At 34.1% G+C, this 14,386-nt stretch overlaps 1 protein-coding gene across 1 annotated transcript in view; it reads right to left on the minus strand.

Annotated features, from left to right (window-relative positions):
• The window catches only part of PTH2R (parathyroid hormone 2 receptor), a 103,873-nt gene that overhangs the window by 38,331 nt on the left and 51,156 nt on the right, over window positions 1-14,386 (minus strand). The window contains exons 5-7 of the mRNA XM_030853312.2: window positions 9,455-9,552; window positions 5,977-6,166; window positions 4,892-5,045 (exon numbers count right to left, since the gene is read on the minus strand). Coding sequence (XP_030709172.2) covers window positions 4,892-5,045; window positions 5,977-6,166; window positions 9,455-9,552 — 442 coding nt within the window. The remainder of the gene's footprint in view (window positions 1-4,891; window positions 5,046-5,976; window positions 6,167-9,454; window positions 9,553-14,386) is intronic.

Genomic DNA, 14,386 nt, shown 5'->3' on the forward strand with positions numbered 1-14,386 from the left:
TACTTTATATCAGACACCATGTCTTAATGAAATTGCTTTTCTCATCCTCTTGGAAGACCCTCATTCACAAGATGAGCACAGAGACAACCATAGAGGAATAAAGAATAGAAACCACCTTGAGGCTTTCTAAGAATTTTTGGTCACCAATCTTAGTATCACATTATTATGTAATTAAGAACATATAAACAAAGGGAAAAATCTTTGAAATCTAGACGTTATTTTCAATTTAAGTGTTACTTTAAGTAAATTTAATGTAAATTGGAATGTTATTCTATATTTGCATTTATCTTAAGAGCGGAGTTATTTTCATAAAATACATCAGTATAAATAAGTGATTCTGAGAGGGAGGCAATCTCTGGTCTCAGAATAAGTAGACTCGAGTGTGGCTTCATTACTATTCTCCCTTAAAATGAAGGTTTGGACTAATAGTAGTCAAAAAAACTTTAGCAATTAAACACTTTCTTCAAATCAAAACTTATTCTGCAGCCCACTGCATAAGCCAGAGATGCCTTGAAGCCAAAGTGGGGTAAAAGGGTCTTGCCATATTGGCCCATGTAATTTTATCTTGTTTTGGACACTTCAGAGTCTTCACAGAACCCAACCTCAGCCTTACCATCCTCCTGAAATGCTACTGTGGCATTGCAAAGTCATAGCTTGATCATAAAGTGTAGAGTTAACCCTAAAAATTAGAAACCCATCATGACATGGGGATTCCCAGATTTGCTACAGACATACAATGTCTTACCAGAAACCTTGATTCCCCTGGGAATCCAGTCTATGTTGACTGGTCAGACATGAAGCTCCAAGCTATGTATTCAGTTCCCTCTCTACTCACTGCAGGATGCTAGAATTTAGTATCTATCACTTGCTGATTCATTCTTTGAGGAACCTAGAAATTCGTCTATATAATTTTGATAGAATTGTTCTCAAGTCTCATAGGACTCTAAGGCCAATACTGAATGAGTCTTTCCTCTCTGTAAGGAAAACTGCAGAGCCTTTAAAGTTTTCCATTGTTACAAAGGTGAGTGTCTATTTATGAAACTTCAGAAGAGTTACCCTCCCCTGAGATGGAATTACTACAGTAAACAAAAGAAATCTTTAAAAAATATATCTAATTCATAGTCTAAAATCTGCTCTAGAAGAAGAGTAAGGCATTATGAAAAAGGACCAATCTAAAACAGAAGAGCTACAATAGAAAAGAAAATGTTTACTGAATTAAATATTGCCAGTGGGCAGAAACTGTAGAAGATCAATTGGTGGAGAGGAGGTGGAATCTTGAAACCGGGTGAACCCACAGAGATAAATCTACATAATGGTTACAAATATAAATTTGACTATAATTTATTTTCTTTTAAACAGATAATAACCTGTAGAATTTTTTAATGATAAGTAGTAAAACCCAAAATTACATCTTGAAGGTCTGGAAAAAGTAATAAGCAGGGAGAACCAAATTCCTTATCTTTCATAAAGTAGGGCCAAAATATAGATCTCTTATTGACTCTAATGGTTAAATATAATTTTAACTTTAAGATAACTTTAAGGTAGAATTAATAGTGGCATTAAAAATCATAGGGCAAGGGAGAAACAGTTTTTCTAGATTTTTAAATTCAGCTTAAAGCAAACAACAAAGATTTTTAATTGTATAAAGGTGTCATATTGACTATCATAAATAATTTTATGAAGAACAGATTTTATAAATTAAATATTTTGAATATAATACATATGATGAGAATAGGCCTACAAAAAATAAAATAACCTAAAGGGTCAGACTCCATGCTTCTTGTGTGCTGGGACTTTAACATATACCTTGTATTTCAATTATATATGCTGCCAAATGGATGATCAAAAAACGTTTGCTGGATTGAAATAATTTTATACAGAGATAATAAAACCGGAAGTGTTTTCTGATTATTTTTCTCCTGATTATTTTAAGATAATACAAAATATGAAAATATTCTACAAGAAAGCTTGGCAACAGGGACGTGACTACGTGGTATAACCAGGATAGGTGTTTTTATATGATAATACATACATTCTGGCATCTCATCTGACAGGTGAAAATTAAGAATGGCTGCTAATACAGAGGTAAATTACCACATTCAATAAGGATAAAGAAGCAAGAATGACACTTTTTTTCCTATTATGTTGTATATTATATCCCCAGTACTTATTTACCTTATAACTGGAAGTTTGTTACCTTTTGACTGACCTTTTAAATATAGAATTAAATATATTTTTTAAATATGTAGTTGGAACCGAGAATAAAGTGTCTTATTCATGAGAAAATTGAGCAGGGATAGGAAAAATTAAGAAAATGGTTAGTTGAAAGAAAAGAAGCATAGTCATCATTAGAATTTGCCTTTACTCCTCTATACATCTTGTTTTGTGATAAAGATATACAAAAAGGTCATTTTAAATATCTGCCTTCAATTTACTAAGGCAGACATGGCATATGTTCCTCTTTAGATGGTAATTTCCTTCCCTGCCAACTTATTATTAAGAACCAGCAAAATCAATGTAAATAATGCAACTCCACATATCATTACAAAGTGAGTAATAAAGTGCTGAGTATTTACCTAGCTGAAGAGAGCTTTAAGTTATAATAATTGGGTCCAAATGAACAACAAAGGAATCCAAGCAAATTCACTTCTCTAGTGAAGCCAATAAATCACTGGAATAAAGTCTGAAACTGGGTTCACTATGGATTAGTCTAGCAAAGGATCCTGCAAAGCAGCTATAATGTTTTGATATTTATTTTTCTTATAGAAAGTTGGAAAAATGAGTCTGAAATAAAAATGATATTCTAAAATCATACTCTCAGTGTTGAGATAAGAGAAAACAGTCTATTAATCAAATAGACTTGGATATTTACTTCAGTAGCAGAGAGAAATTCTTAAAAGAATATTACTATTTTGGGGGGCTGCCCTGGTGTCCGCCTGCCGATGCGGGGGATGCGGGTTCGTGCCCCGGTCCGGGAGGATCCCACATGCCGCGGAGTGGCTGGGCCCATGAGCCATGGCCGCTGAGCCTGCGCGTCCGAAGCCTGTGCTCCGCAACGGGAGAGGCCACAGCAGCGAGAGGCCCGCGTACGGCAAAAAAAAAAAAAAAGAAAAAAAAAAAGAATATTACTATTTTTTAATTATATATGCCCTAGCCTAGAGCATTTATTTTTTTGGAGTTGCAAAGAGAGAAGCCAGAAGACAGACCAACTATAGCACCATAACTCTGTAAATATTACTTGTTACTGTTTTAATTGTGGTTAATTACATAATATTGCATGTAAGATGCTTTTTGTAACGTGATCTTCCATGTAGATACTACTTGCTTTCATGCATATTCTTAAACCATTTGGTGAAATGAAGATTTCAAGTTGTGATGCTTCTCTACTGTAATTGTCACTCTTATGACAAAATTTTGTGGACAAATAATTAAAGTTGTAAAGGAAGGTGAGAACCTCATACTTGCATAGAAGCTCACTGGAACCCTCACTGTTTTTTTAATTCTCATTTTCAAAGACAGATTTGAAAACTAGTTTCCTGGGTTTCAGTGAGGCAAACTCCTGATTTTACAGAGCGACAGACTGAGTGATACAGCCCAAATAAGAGCTGACAGGGGAATTTGCTATCAAATCAATATGTAAATAAAGAAAAACAAGTTTATTACCAGTGTGACCAATGTCATAGAAAACCAAAAAATAAAATGGAACTCAGACAAATTCATTGTTGAATTTTCTATCAACATCTTTACTAACTTCTAGTAATTATGTGGGTATACAGATATAATTTTGCCTTGAAGGCAAACTACCAAAAACTGTTGAGAAAATTTCCAAAGTACCCTAAACAAATAAAGTGTATCTTTTTTTATTTTAGTAACTGTTAGTCAAAGATAAGGGAGAGCCTAAAAACAAACCACTTTCATAAATTTTTATTCACAACAATTATTATTTCATAATAAATAACGCTTGACAGTAAATTGACCCTTTGTCTTCTTAAAGGTTATTAACTAACAGGAAATTCAATATCCTTTACTTCATGTTTTCAAATGTTAAGACAATATTAAGACAAAACAGGCCAAAAAATTCTTATTTTGATGGGGAAAAAACCTTCAAATTTAATCTTGAGCCACTTAGTTGATTTTTTTCCCTGTGCTGAGCACGTCATAATTTGGATATTAAAATAGCAATTGTTAATATTGAGACTTCTTAATTTTAACCACGTATGAGTTTTAATTTTTCTTAAATTATAACAAACAAACAACATCCTTTCTCCACATCACATTAAGTTAGTGCCTAATTCAGTAATCCCTCTAGTACTGACAAGGCATTTTTGGAATGTGAGCTGAATATCCTTTTTTTTAAATTATTTATGCCGCAAGTAATTTGAATTATTTCCTTCCAAAAGACATCCACGTAATTAGTTTGTAATTTGCATTGTTAAATGCAGTCAAGATGGTCCTATAAATTCCTTTCTGGCATTCTCATCATATGACCTAGAATTACAAATCAAAGGTGCATCATTATAGCTTAGAAATTCAAAAATCAAAATTTTTAGGATGAAATTATTGTTAAATCAAGATATTGACATAAGATACGATGAGCACAGCAGTTCTAAATGTGCATGGCTAACAAGGTATTTCCCCCAAAGAATCCTCTCAAGAATCTGGCCTAAGAACACTAACCCTAAATTAAAAGTGAAAAGTTTGTTACCACTAGGAGGATTATAAACTTGATCTTAATACATTTCCTGAATAATTAAAGAGAAAGAAAGGATAAAGATAGAATAGGGAGGGATTATTTCGGGAAAATGACAGAAAGAATGCTAATGACAGGCAAGACAGAAAGCCCTACAACCCATAATCCAGTTGAAAAGGAAAGGAGACAGAAATGCCTTACCCCAGCCTATCAAGGTGAAGCCCCACAGGTACTTGGTGTCCGAAAAGAACGCCACAAAGATTAAACTATGCAGATAGAGGCCTTCCACCAAGATCCAATAGTAGTTTGTAGCCAAGAAGTAAATAAACATCACAACAGCAATCTTGCACCCAATCTGTTACAAATAAACCAACATTGCACCATATTAGAATTCCTAATCGTACCGGTTCCAACATTAGACCATTAAAAAGCAGTTCCTCCATTTATTTTTTTATAATCTAATATCTCTTATACCTGGGAAGGCCAAGACTTTTGAAAGAGACCAGAACAAAGTTATTTTAACATAGCATTTCTAAGACTGCTGGCTTGATTCTATTTTTAAAATAAGATTTTTATTCCTTTAGGGGTTACAAGAAATCACTTTTCCTTAAGTTTTCTTGTTTATAAAAATACCTGATCATCAGAGAAAATTAGGAAAGTAAAGAAAAGCATAAAGAGGAAAACTTAACCATCATTCTACCATGAATTTATTTTATTCTGGTCTTTTTTATGCCCCAAAAGTTAATGGCTTAAAATGATAAACATTTAATATGTCTTATGAATCGATTGATTGGCTAGATGATTCTGCTGATTTGGGCAAAGCTCAGCTAATCTTGGCTAGGCTCACTCATAGAGGTCTACCCTCAACTGACACACCATCACACCTACTTCATTCTAGTTCATTTAAAAAGTCACAAAGCCAAACCAGAATTAGAATCAGCAGAGACAACAACGATCTACAGGGCAAAGGGCAAAGATACCAACAGCATTAATTCACACCATCAATACAATCAATCTATTCTACCTAATTTCCAGATATATTGCTTCAATGGTGATAATGCTTCTCATTAACTGAATTATTGGGTGATTCTACTTACTAAATAACAACAGGACGTTTAAGAGCAGAATCAAGTACCATGGACTCTTATTTGGGAACAAGTCTTTGAGGCTACAATAAAGGAACTAAATGCCCTGGGTTTTTAAATCCCAAGCTCCTGGTCTTGCAGGTGGGCTTTTTACTTTTGAAAGTGGTGAGCCATGCAAGGGCTCATGGTGAAAACACTTACATATTGTGGTTTGTCCACAGGAGGCACTTCTACGGAACTCTGTAGGTCATCTTGCATTATCAGGGACTGCAGCTCCTTTACTCCTATGTGAGCATGGACCACTCTGTCCTTGACAAAGATGCTCGCAGCTCTCAGCATGAAAGACACAAATAAATGCATGTGGATATAGTTCCTAGTACAGTGCAATCGTCTATGGAGAGAAAATATTCAGTATTTAGATTTGAATAAAATTAGAAATGGAGAAAGAAAATACATAAATGAGCTCAAACTCCTCCCAAAAAAGAAGAACTAAACCTGAACAAAGACAGAAACAATTGGGGTCAAAAACTAAAATGTAGCTTTTTGAGAATTAATTACAAATTTATCCTGATCAGCTACCATGGTTATCCAGATTATGCAGTGTTAAATATTATGCTACATTATACTATAGCATTACATTATACTATATATTAAGGTAATAAATAATCGATGGAGAACCACCTTGAACAGGGATAAGCCTTATTAAAACTGGAATGTTCACATTTTCAATATATTCTCTATATGAAAAAGTAAGATATTTTGATAGAATTACACAGTTTTATTTCCTAGGAATGTTAGAGAGAAAACAAGCTTCCTTTAATATACAAAGCTTTGGAATTATAAAAGGATCTTAGACACAAGTTAAGTCAGTAACATACTCAGGAGTAGATATAGCAGCATCAACTAGTACAGAAAGGTAACTCCAAAAAAAAAAAGATTTCTTTTAAGTTTGATTAAAACAAAATCAAAAACACCAGGAAAAGGGATGTATAATCTGGTCAAAAGGCCCAGCTCTACCATTGCTTGACTATGAAAAAAGCTGAGCTTCCGTGTACAATGAACACACTGATACTACGTCTCTTCCTGAAAAGACAAAGTACTCAGGTATAAGGAAGTAAGAAATGTTTTAATCCAGAAGAAAAAGAAGAAATGTTTTAATCCAGTAATATATTTTTATATTTCATAATATAGAAAGAATCTACTGTTAAATACTCTGATAAACTATTATGTAAACTGAGGAATTATTACTTAGTCATTTGTATCCTCCTGAAATTTCATGTAACTCTTATTCTCATAAATATCTATCTATTATTTTGAACAACCACAGCTAACTTTGATGTAATGGAATGAACTCTGGATCCGAGTCAGAAGATGAAGGTTCTGTTTCCAGCTGGACCACCTATGACCTTGTGACTTTGAACACTGAGCTTCAGTTTCTTGTCTCTCAAATGAGATCATCCCTGCCAAGCCAACTTCACGAGGTTATTTTGAGGAACCCCTCTACAACCCCACAAATGTGATCGTGTTACCCTTCTAGTTAAAAACTTCATTGGCTCCCTGTACACTACCTTATAAGACAAAATTCAAAGCCCTTGACAAAAGCCTGTAAAACCTAATGCTACAAAATCTAGTTTCTCCCTGGCCATTCCCATATGGCCACTCCTCCCTAGGCATCAAATGCTGCATTCATATGGGACCCTTCTATATTCCCTGTGTATACTCTGCTCCTTTGTGCCTCTGACCTTTGTACATTCTGTTCCCATCATTTGGAATGTGCCAAATTCCTTCTCATCATTCAGTATCAGCTCACACACCAGTTGTTCTGGGAAATCTCTCTCCCTTATCTTGTTAGTTTTAGACTAGTTCCTTAGTATTCCCAAAGCCCTTTGTGAAACCTGCATTACAGTACTAATAATATTTTAATTGATAATCATCTAATGTGTCAGTTTCTCTCAATGGTGTATATACTACTTTTCTGGTCTTCAACATATCTTAACTTGGCCTCCATCAATACCAAAAAGGGACTATCACATGATAGAGAAAAACGCTTGTTGAACCAATGGACTAGTAAATCAATAAAGCAAATGCTTTGGATATATAAACTACACCACTATACCACTACTATATGAGAAACTGTTGGAAGTGGTTGGAATATTACAACTAGTCATTATTTATTAATTCAACAAACATTTACTGAGCACCAGGACATATCAAGTACTACTGAGAGTGCAGCAATGAGCAAACAGAGAAAAATAAATGCCTACTCTTGTGTGGCTTTACATTCTAGAGGGAGAGACAAAAAATAAAAAGATAAATAAGTAAAACATCAGATAATACATTAGACAGCTATAAATCAGAGGAGAAAAGTAAACTAGGAAATAGGTATGAGAAGTTTCAAGGAAGAGAGGATTGTAAGATAATAGGAAACAAAATATAAAATTTTTCTTTTAGTTATAGTTTCTGTTAATTTCTAAATCCTCTATTTCCATTTTCTAATGTATCATCTAACCTCACTCCTTCTTTTCCTGCATATAATTTAGCACTAAATTTTTTCAGTTGTACAATCTTAATTTAATATGTCTCAGAACTGTCCATTTCTATCCAATCCCCAAGGCCACTGCCCTAGGCCAGGCAACAGTCTTCTTGTCCTGATGACTCTACTAGCATCTTCCAAATGGGCTTCCTACCACCAGTTCACACTCCACCTTACAATGCACGTTCCATGTCACTCCTCTGCTTAAAATCCTTCATGGCTCCTCTCTGGCTCTTAGGGTGAAGTTCAGATTCCATATACAGGTCTCAATACCTTCCCAGGCTGCTTACCTCTCTAGCCTCAGTGTCCATCACCTGCCTACAGCAAAATTCTCAATTCTCAGAAATTCCATGTTTTTTCTTGATCTAAACTTAGGTTTGGAACTCTCTCCTCAGTTTCCTCTTTTGGTTAAATTTTTTGTATACTCATGTGTCATTTGGGAAGTCTTCTCTCTTGTCCCTCCTCTGTCCTCCCAAATCACTATAAGCCACCTGAATCACAGCACTTCTCAAACTGTAAACTCATTGTTTTCTCAGCTATTTGTGTCATAAATCAGCTGCAAGCATCAGCCTATACACGTAGTTCACTGTTTTATCACCATATTGGCTTTCAAAATTCTGTGTTGACTTAGATTAAGTTGAATTGAATTAGACAAAAGTTTAAGTGGATAAAAATTAAACCACAGCAAAAGCAATAAATACTATTTCTTTATATATGATATCAAATCAATTAGAGATTATTTAAAATGAATTTCTGCCCTATGGCACCAAAATCACTTGGGAAAAGTGAAATAAGTCTTTACATCATGAGTGAAAATTTTTGTAACTCACTTGACAATAGTCTACGTCACTTTGCAAAACTATACTACAATGCAGATCTATTGGCTTAATGGTTTCATACTGCTTTGATGCTTTAAGTTTCTAAACAAACAAACAACAAAGAAGAACCCTGAATTTTTCATCAAAAATAAATTGTCAAAGTCAAATAATTTTACACTACAAAGTCAAATAATTTTACACTAGGCTGAATTCAGAAACTTGTGTTTGGGAAAAGTATTTGGAGGTACAGATTATGAGAGGTCTGTGTCTTTGATGAATAAGAAACAGAACTACCCTTTCATGGAGAAAGTGACTGGGAATCACTCACCTGAAGTAACCAATGATGAGAATAGCCACAGCCAGAGATCCAAAGGAGACAGAGTAACCAATAGTGTACATGACATAGAGGCGTTCAAAGAATTCTTGCTGGAGGGCAACAGATTTAATCAGAAAAGCAGGTTTGAACAAATAATTTGATGTAGATAAACTTAAAAATCATGCTTTTAACCTCTTTAAAGATAGGCAACGTGTGACCACATTCGTATAATATACAGGTTATTTTTCTGGCCTTCCTTTTACTCCCTAAATTCAAGTCAGGGTTAAAGATATAATTAAAATATTTGGCATTTCTTCTTGCTTAAGTGAGGCCAAATTCAATGTTACAAAATTTACTTCATGTATTTTTACAGTGTTCATTTTAACTAATTGGAACTGTATATCTAACATGTGATATTTGGAGTAAATAAAACACATATTACAGACTATTTTAAAACTGGTAAGAAAATATGTCACTTTTGGAATATTACTTCTAGTTTTCTTTAGCTTTTTTATTGGGCTGTAGTTTACATGAAACAAAATGTGCAGATTTAAAATGAGCAGTTTGATGGGTTTTGACAAACCAGGTTCGTTGTGCCACTTGCTAGTCAAAAATCCACCCACCATCCACCCCCAGGTAAATACTGTTCCAATTTCTGTCACCACAAATTGGCTTTATCTGTTCATGTACTTCATATATTTCTCAACTGTTCTTATATTTCTTGGAATTATATAGTATATACTCTTTTTGTCAATATACTGTTTTGATATTCACTGATATTGTTGCATTAATCAATGGTGCATTCCTTTTTTTTGTTTTTTTGTATTTTAAAATAACTCTAGATTCAAAAGAAGTGGAAAAGATAGTAAAAAGGGTCCTATGTACCCTTCACGCAGTATCCTCCAATGCTTACATCTTACATAAGTTCACTAAAATATCAAACCAGGAATTTGGCATTGGTGCAGTTCATGTGTTTACAGTTTTGTGTCATTTTATTACATATGAAAATTTTTGTAACCTTCTCTGCAATCAAGATACAGAACTATTCCATCACCACAAAGATGTTCCTTGTGCTGTTTCCTTTACAGTCATACCTACCCTGTTCCTCTCCACCATCCTTATCACCTGCCAAACATTAATCTGTTTTCTATCTCGATAATTTTGTCATTTCATAAATGTTATAGAAATGAAATCATACAGAACATGATCTTTGAGATTGGTTTTTTTCACTCAGAGTAATAACCTCAAGATGCATTCAAGTTGTTACACATACCAAGTTTGTTCTTTTCTATTGCTGCATAGTACTGCATGGTATGCATGTGACCTACATATACCATATTTGAAAAGAGTTTCAAACTTTGTAGATAACATACAAAGTTGGGTCATGTTTTTTATAGACTCTTTCAATCTCTGTTAATTGGTATATTAAGACCATTTGCTTTTAACATAATATTGATATGTTAAGGCTAAGTCCATCGTTTTATATTTTTATTTTCTGTTATGTTTTTCATTTCTGTGTTTTGCTTTTCCTGCCATCCCTGGTTACTTGAACATTTTGTAGAATTCCATTTTGATTTATATTTTTGTATAGTGCTTTCGGTGGTGGCTCTCGGTATTACATTATGTAGCTTAATGTGGAAGATTTGATCATTGAATTTTCACCTTTCTTCTATTCTAATTAAACATTGAAAAGTATAAATCTTTCTCTACACTCTGCTTTTGCTGTTTCCCACAATTTTTTATATATATTGAGCTTTCATATTTATTCAGTTCAAACTTTTGCCATTGGTCACATAATTTCCAACTATTTATGAATTGTATACATATTTTAATTTATTTTCAATTAATTCTTTTGTGGTCAGAGAACATACTCCATAAGATTTTAATCTTGAGATTTACTGAAACTTGTTTTATAGCCCAGCATAATATGTTCTGTCTTGATAAAACTTTGGTGAGTACTTTAAAAGAATGTAAATTTTGCAGTTATTGTGAATACTAATCTATAAATGTCAATTTATTCAAATTGTTTGAAATATATTCTATAGAAGGTTTTGTCCAATTGTTCTATCAATTACTAAGAAAATGGCATTCTTTAAAATGTCAACATGCTGTAATTTGGTTATTTCTCCCTTTAGCTCTGACAAATTTTGCTTCATGTAATCTGAAGCTCCTAAATGCATGTATATTTAGGATTATTTCCTCTTGGTAAATTGATTCTTTATAATTTGAAATGTCCCTCCGTCTTGGTAATTACATTTATCTGTATCTTTATAGTTAGAGTACATTTCTCAAAGACAGCAAACTACTGATTCATACTTTTATTATCCATTCTGACAACCTCTGCCTTTTAAGCGAAATGTTCAGTTCACTTACCTTGAATACAATCATTCCTATGGCTGGGTTTAAATCTAACATACAGGTATTTGCATTCTAAATGTCCTATCTCTTCTTTGTTCCTCTGTACCTACTTCCTTACCTTTTATTGGGGGGTAGGGGATGGGGAAATCAATCAAGTATTTCTTAGTATTTCACATGTGGGTTTGTCTTGTTTTGTTTTGGGGTGGGGGGCAGCTTAAGGGATCTTAGTTCCCTGACCAGGGGTTGAACCCTGGCCCTTGGCAGTGAAAGCTTGGAATCCTAACCACTGGAATGCCGGGGAATTCCAAAACTTGTGTTATTTTTTAGCAGTTACTATAGAGACTTGGTTATGCATCTGAACTTATTAGAGCTTACATTTAAGTAATATTGAACTATTTCACCATATAAATAGAACTTTACAATCATGTACTCAATTTTGCTCCCCTAGCCTTTGTCCCTTTTAGATTTTGTTCTGCATAATTTATAAACCCCAATAAGAGGCTATTATGTTTGCTTTAAGCAGTCAACAAATTTTAAATGAATTAAATTATAGATATAACGATAGATATAAACATAGCAATAAATAAGGATAGGTATATAGTTTTGTTTATTATTTTAGTCTGCTATTTTTATCCACATATACACCTGTTCTGGTACTCCTCATGCCTTTCTGACAATCTATGCTTCCATCTGGTATATTTCTCTCCTGCCTAGAGAATTTTTTTGAGCATTTCTTATACTGAAAGGCTGATGAAGATAACCTGTCTCGGATATTTTCTGTCTGAAAAATATCATTATTTTGCCTCTGTCTTAATGAATATTTTCACTTTAAAGATATCATTCCATTGTATTCTGGCCTCCACTGTTTATTACTAAAACACAGCATCTTTTTAGTTGTTGCTCCCCTGAATATAATGTGCCCTTTTTCTCTCACTGCTTTTAAGATTTTCTTTTTACTTTGATTCACAGCAGTTTAACTATGATGTGTTTAAGTATGGTTTTCTTTTTATTTACCCTGCATAGGGTTTGCTGAATCTCTGGAACCTGTGGATTGATTTATTTCATCCACTTTAGAAAATTATGGGCTATTGCCTTCTCAGATATTTATTTTGTCCTATTCTTTTCCTCTCTCTTTACCTCTAATTTCACATATGTTAAGACAATTACATATTATCTCACAGTCTCAGATGGTTCTGTTTTTTTAATTTATTTTTTCTCCTAATGCTTCAGTTGGATAATTTTTACTGACCTCTCTTTAGGTTCACTGATCTTTATCATGCTGTGTCCAGTTTGCTGTTGAGCATATCAAATAACTTCTTCATTTTTTAATTGAATATTTCAATTCTACAATTTCCTTTTTCTTTAAGTTTTCATTTCTCTGCTGATTTTCCCACCTGTTTTATGCACCTTTTTCACTAAATCATCTAACATAGTTATAATAATTATCAAGTCCTCATCTGCAAATTACAACATCTGGATCATCTGTTTCTTCCTGCTTTTGTTTTTACTCTAGATTTTGGGTCCTTACCTTGTAATTTTTTATTACACTACAGGCATTGTAGGTAAAAGAAGAGTAAGGACTGGAGTATGTAATATTAACAGCCTGAAAAGGGCAGTCCTCTTCCTCTACCAGGCTTCTTGGGTTGGGAGGATGGATTACTTTGTTTTTAAACTGGGATTGGGTTTGCTGTAGTGCTTTGGTTTTTTTGTTTTTATGATTCCCTTTATCCTGATTTTAGGTTTTGAGAGCAGATTCGAGACTTTTCCTTCAGCAGATTGTGGGATCTGAGCACCAGCAGCCTCTAGTGGCCAGTATATGGGTTTTAGTCCATCTGACAGTTTTCCAAGCCACAGAAGGACTCTTTCTGCTTTTTGAACCATCCATCAGCTTTGGAGCTGCTGGAAATTTCACTTTGCTCTCCAGCTCTGCCCTGGGCTTTCTGCATCTCAGAAGATGTCACTCCATTATGCTGCTCTGCTCCAGTTCTCAGCTAGCCACTGCCTTGCTTTGGATGACGACATCATGTGCCTAGGAAAGATCTTTCTCAGCTCTATTTTGTCAGGCTGCTGTCTTTCACTTAGTGAGATTTGTCATCTTGGGGGTCTGTCTCAGCATTCCTGCCCTCCCCCCGGTCTATGAGCTGCAGCAGTCATGCACTTAAAGAGAGCCACAGATACCCCAAGAGATGTCTCTTAGCTCCTCTGTTCCATGCCATGCCTTCAGCTTACAACTCATTTTTATTGGAGTATAGTTGCTTTACAAGGTGTTAGTTTCTACTGTACAGCAAAGTGAATCAACTATACATGTACATATATCCCCTCTTATTTGGATTTCCTTCCCATTTAGGTCACCACAGAGCATTGAGTAGAGTTCCCTGAGCTATACAGTAGGTTCTCATTCATTATCTATTTTAGGACCTGAAACATTTTGATATTTTCTTTAGGTTAGAGTGACCTGGCTGAGATATATGCATATATACTTATAAATATGTGTCTGTTATATTATGTTTACATTACACTATATGATGCTACATTATTTATGTATAAAAATTCAAATTGGTAGTCAGTAACGTGATGCATGATTTT

This window comes from Globicephala melas, chromosome 7 (genome assembly GCF_963455315.2).
Source record: "Globicephala melas chromosome 7, mGloMel1.2, whole genome shotgun sequence".
Taxonomy (NCBI): Eukaryota; Metazoa; Chordata; class Mammalia; order Artiodactyla; family Delphinidae; genus Globicephala; species Globicephala melas.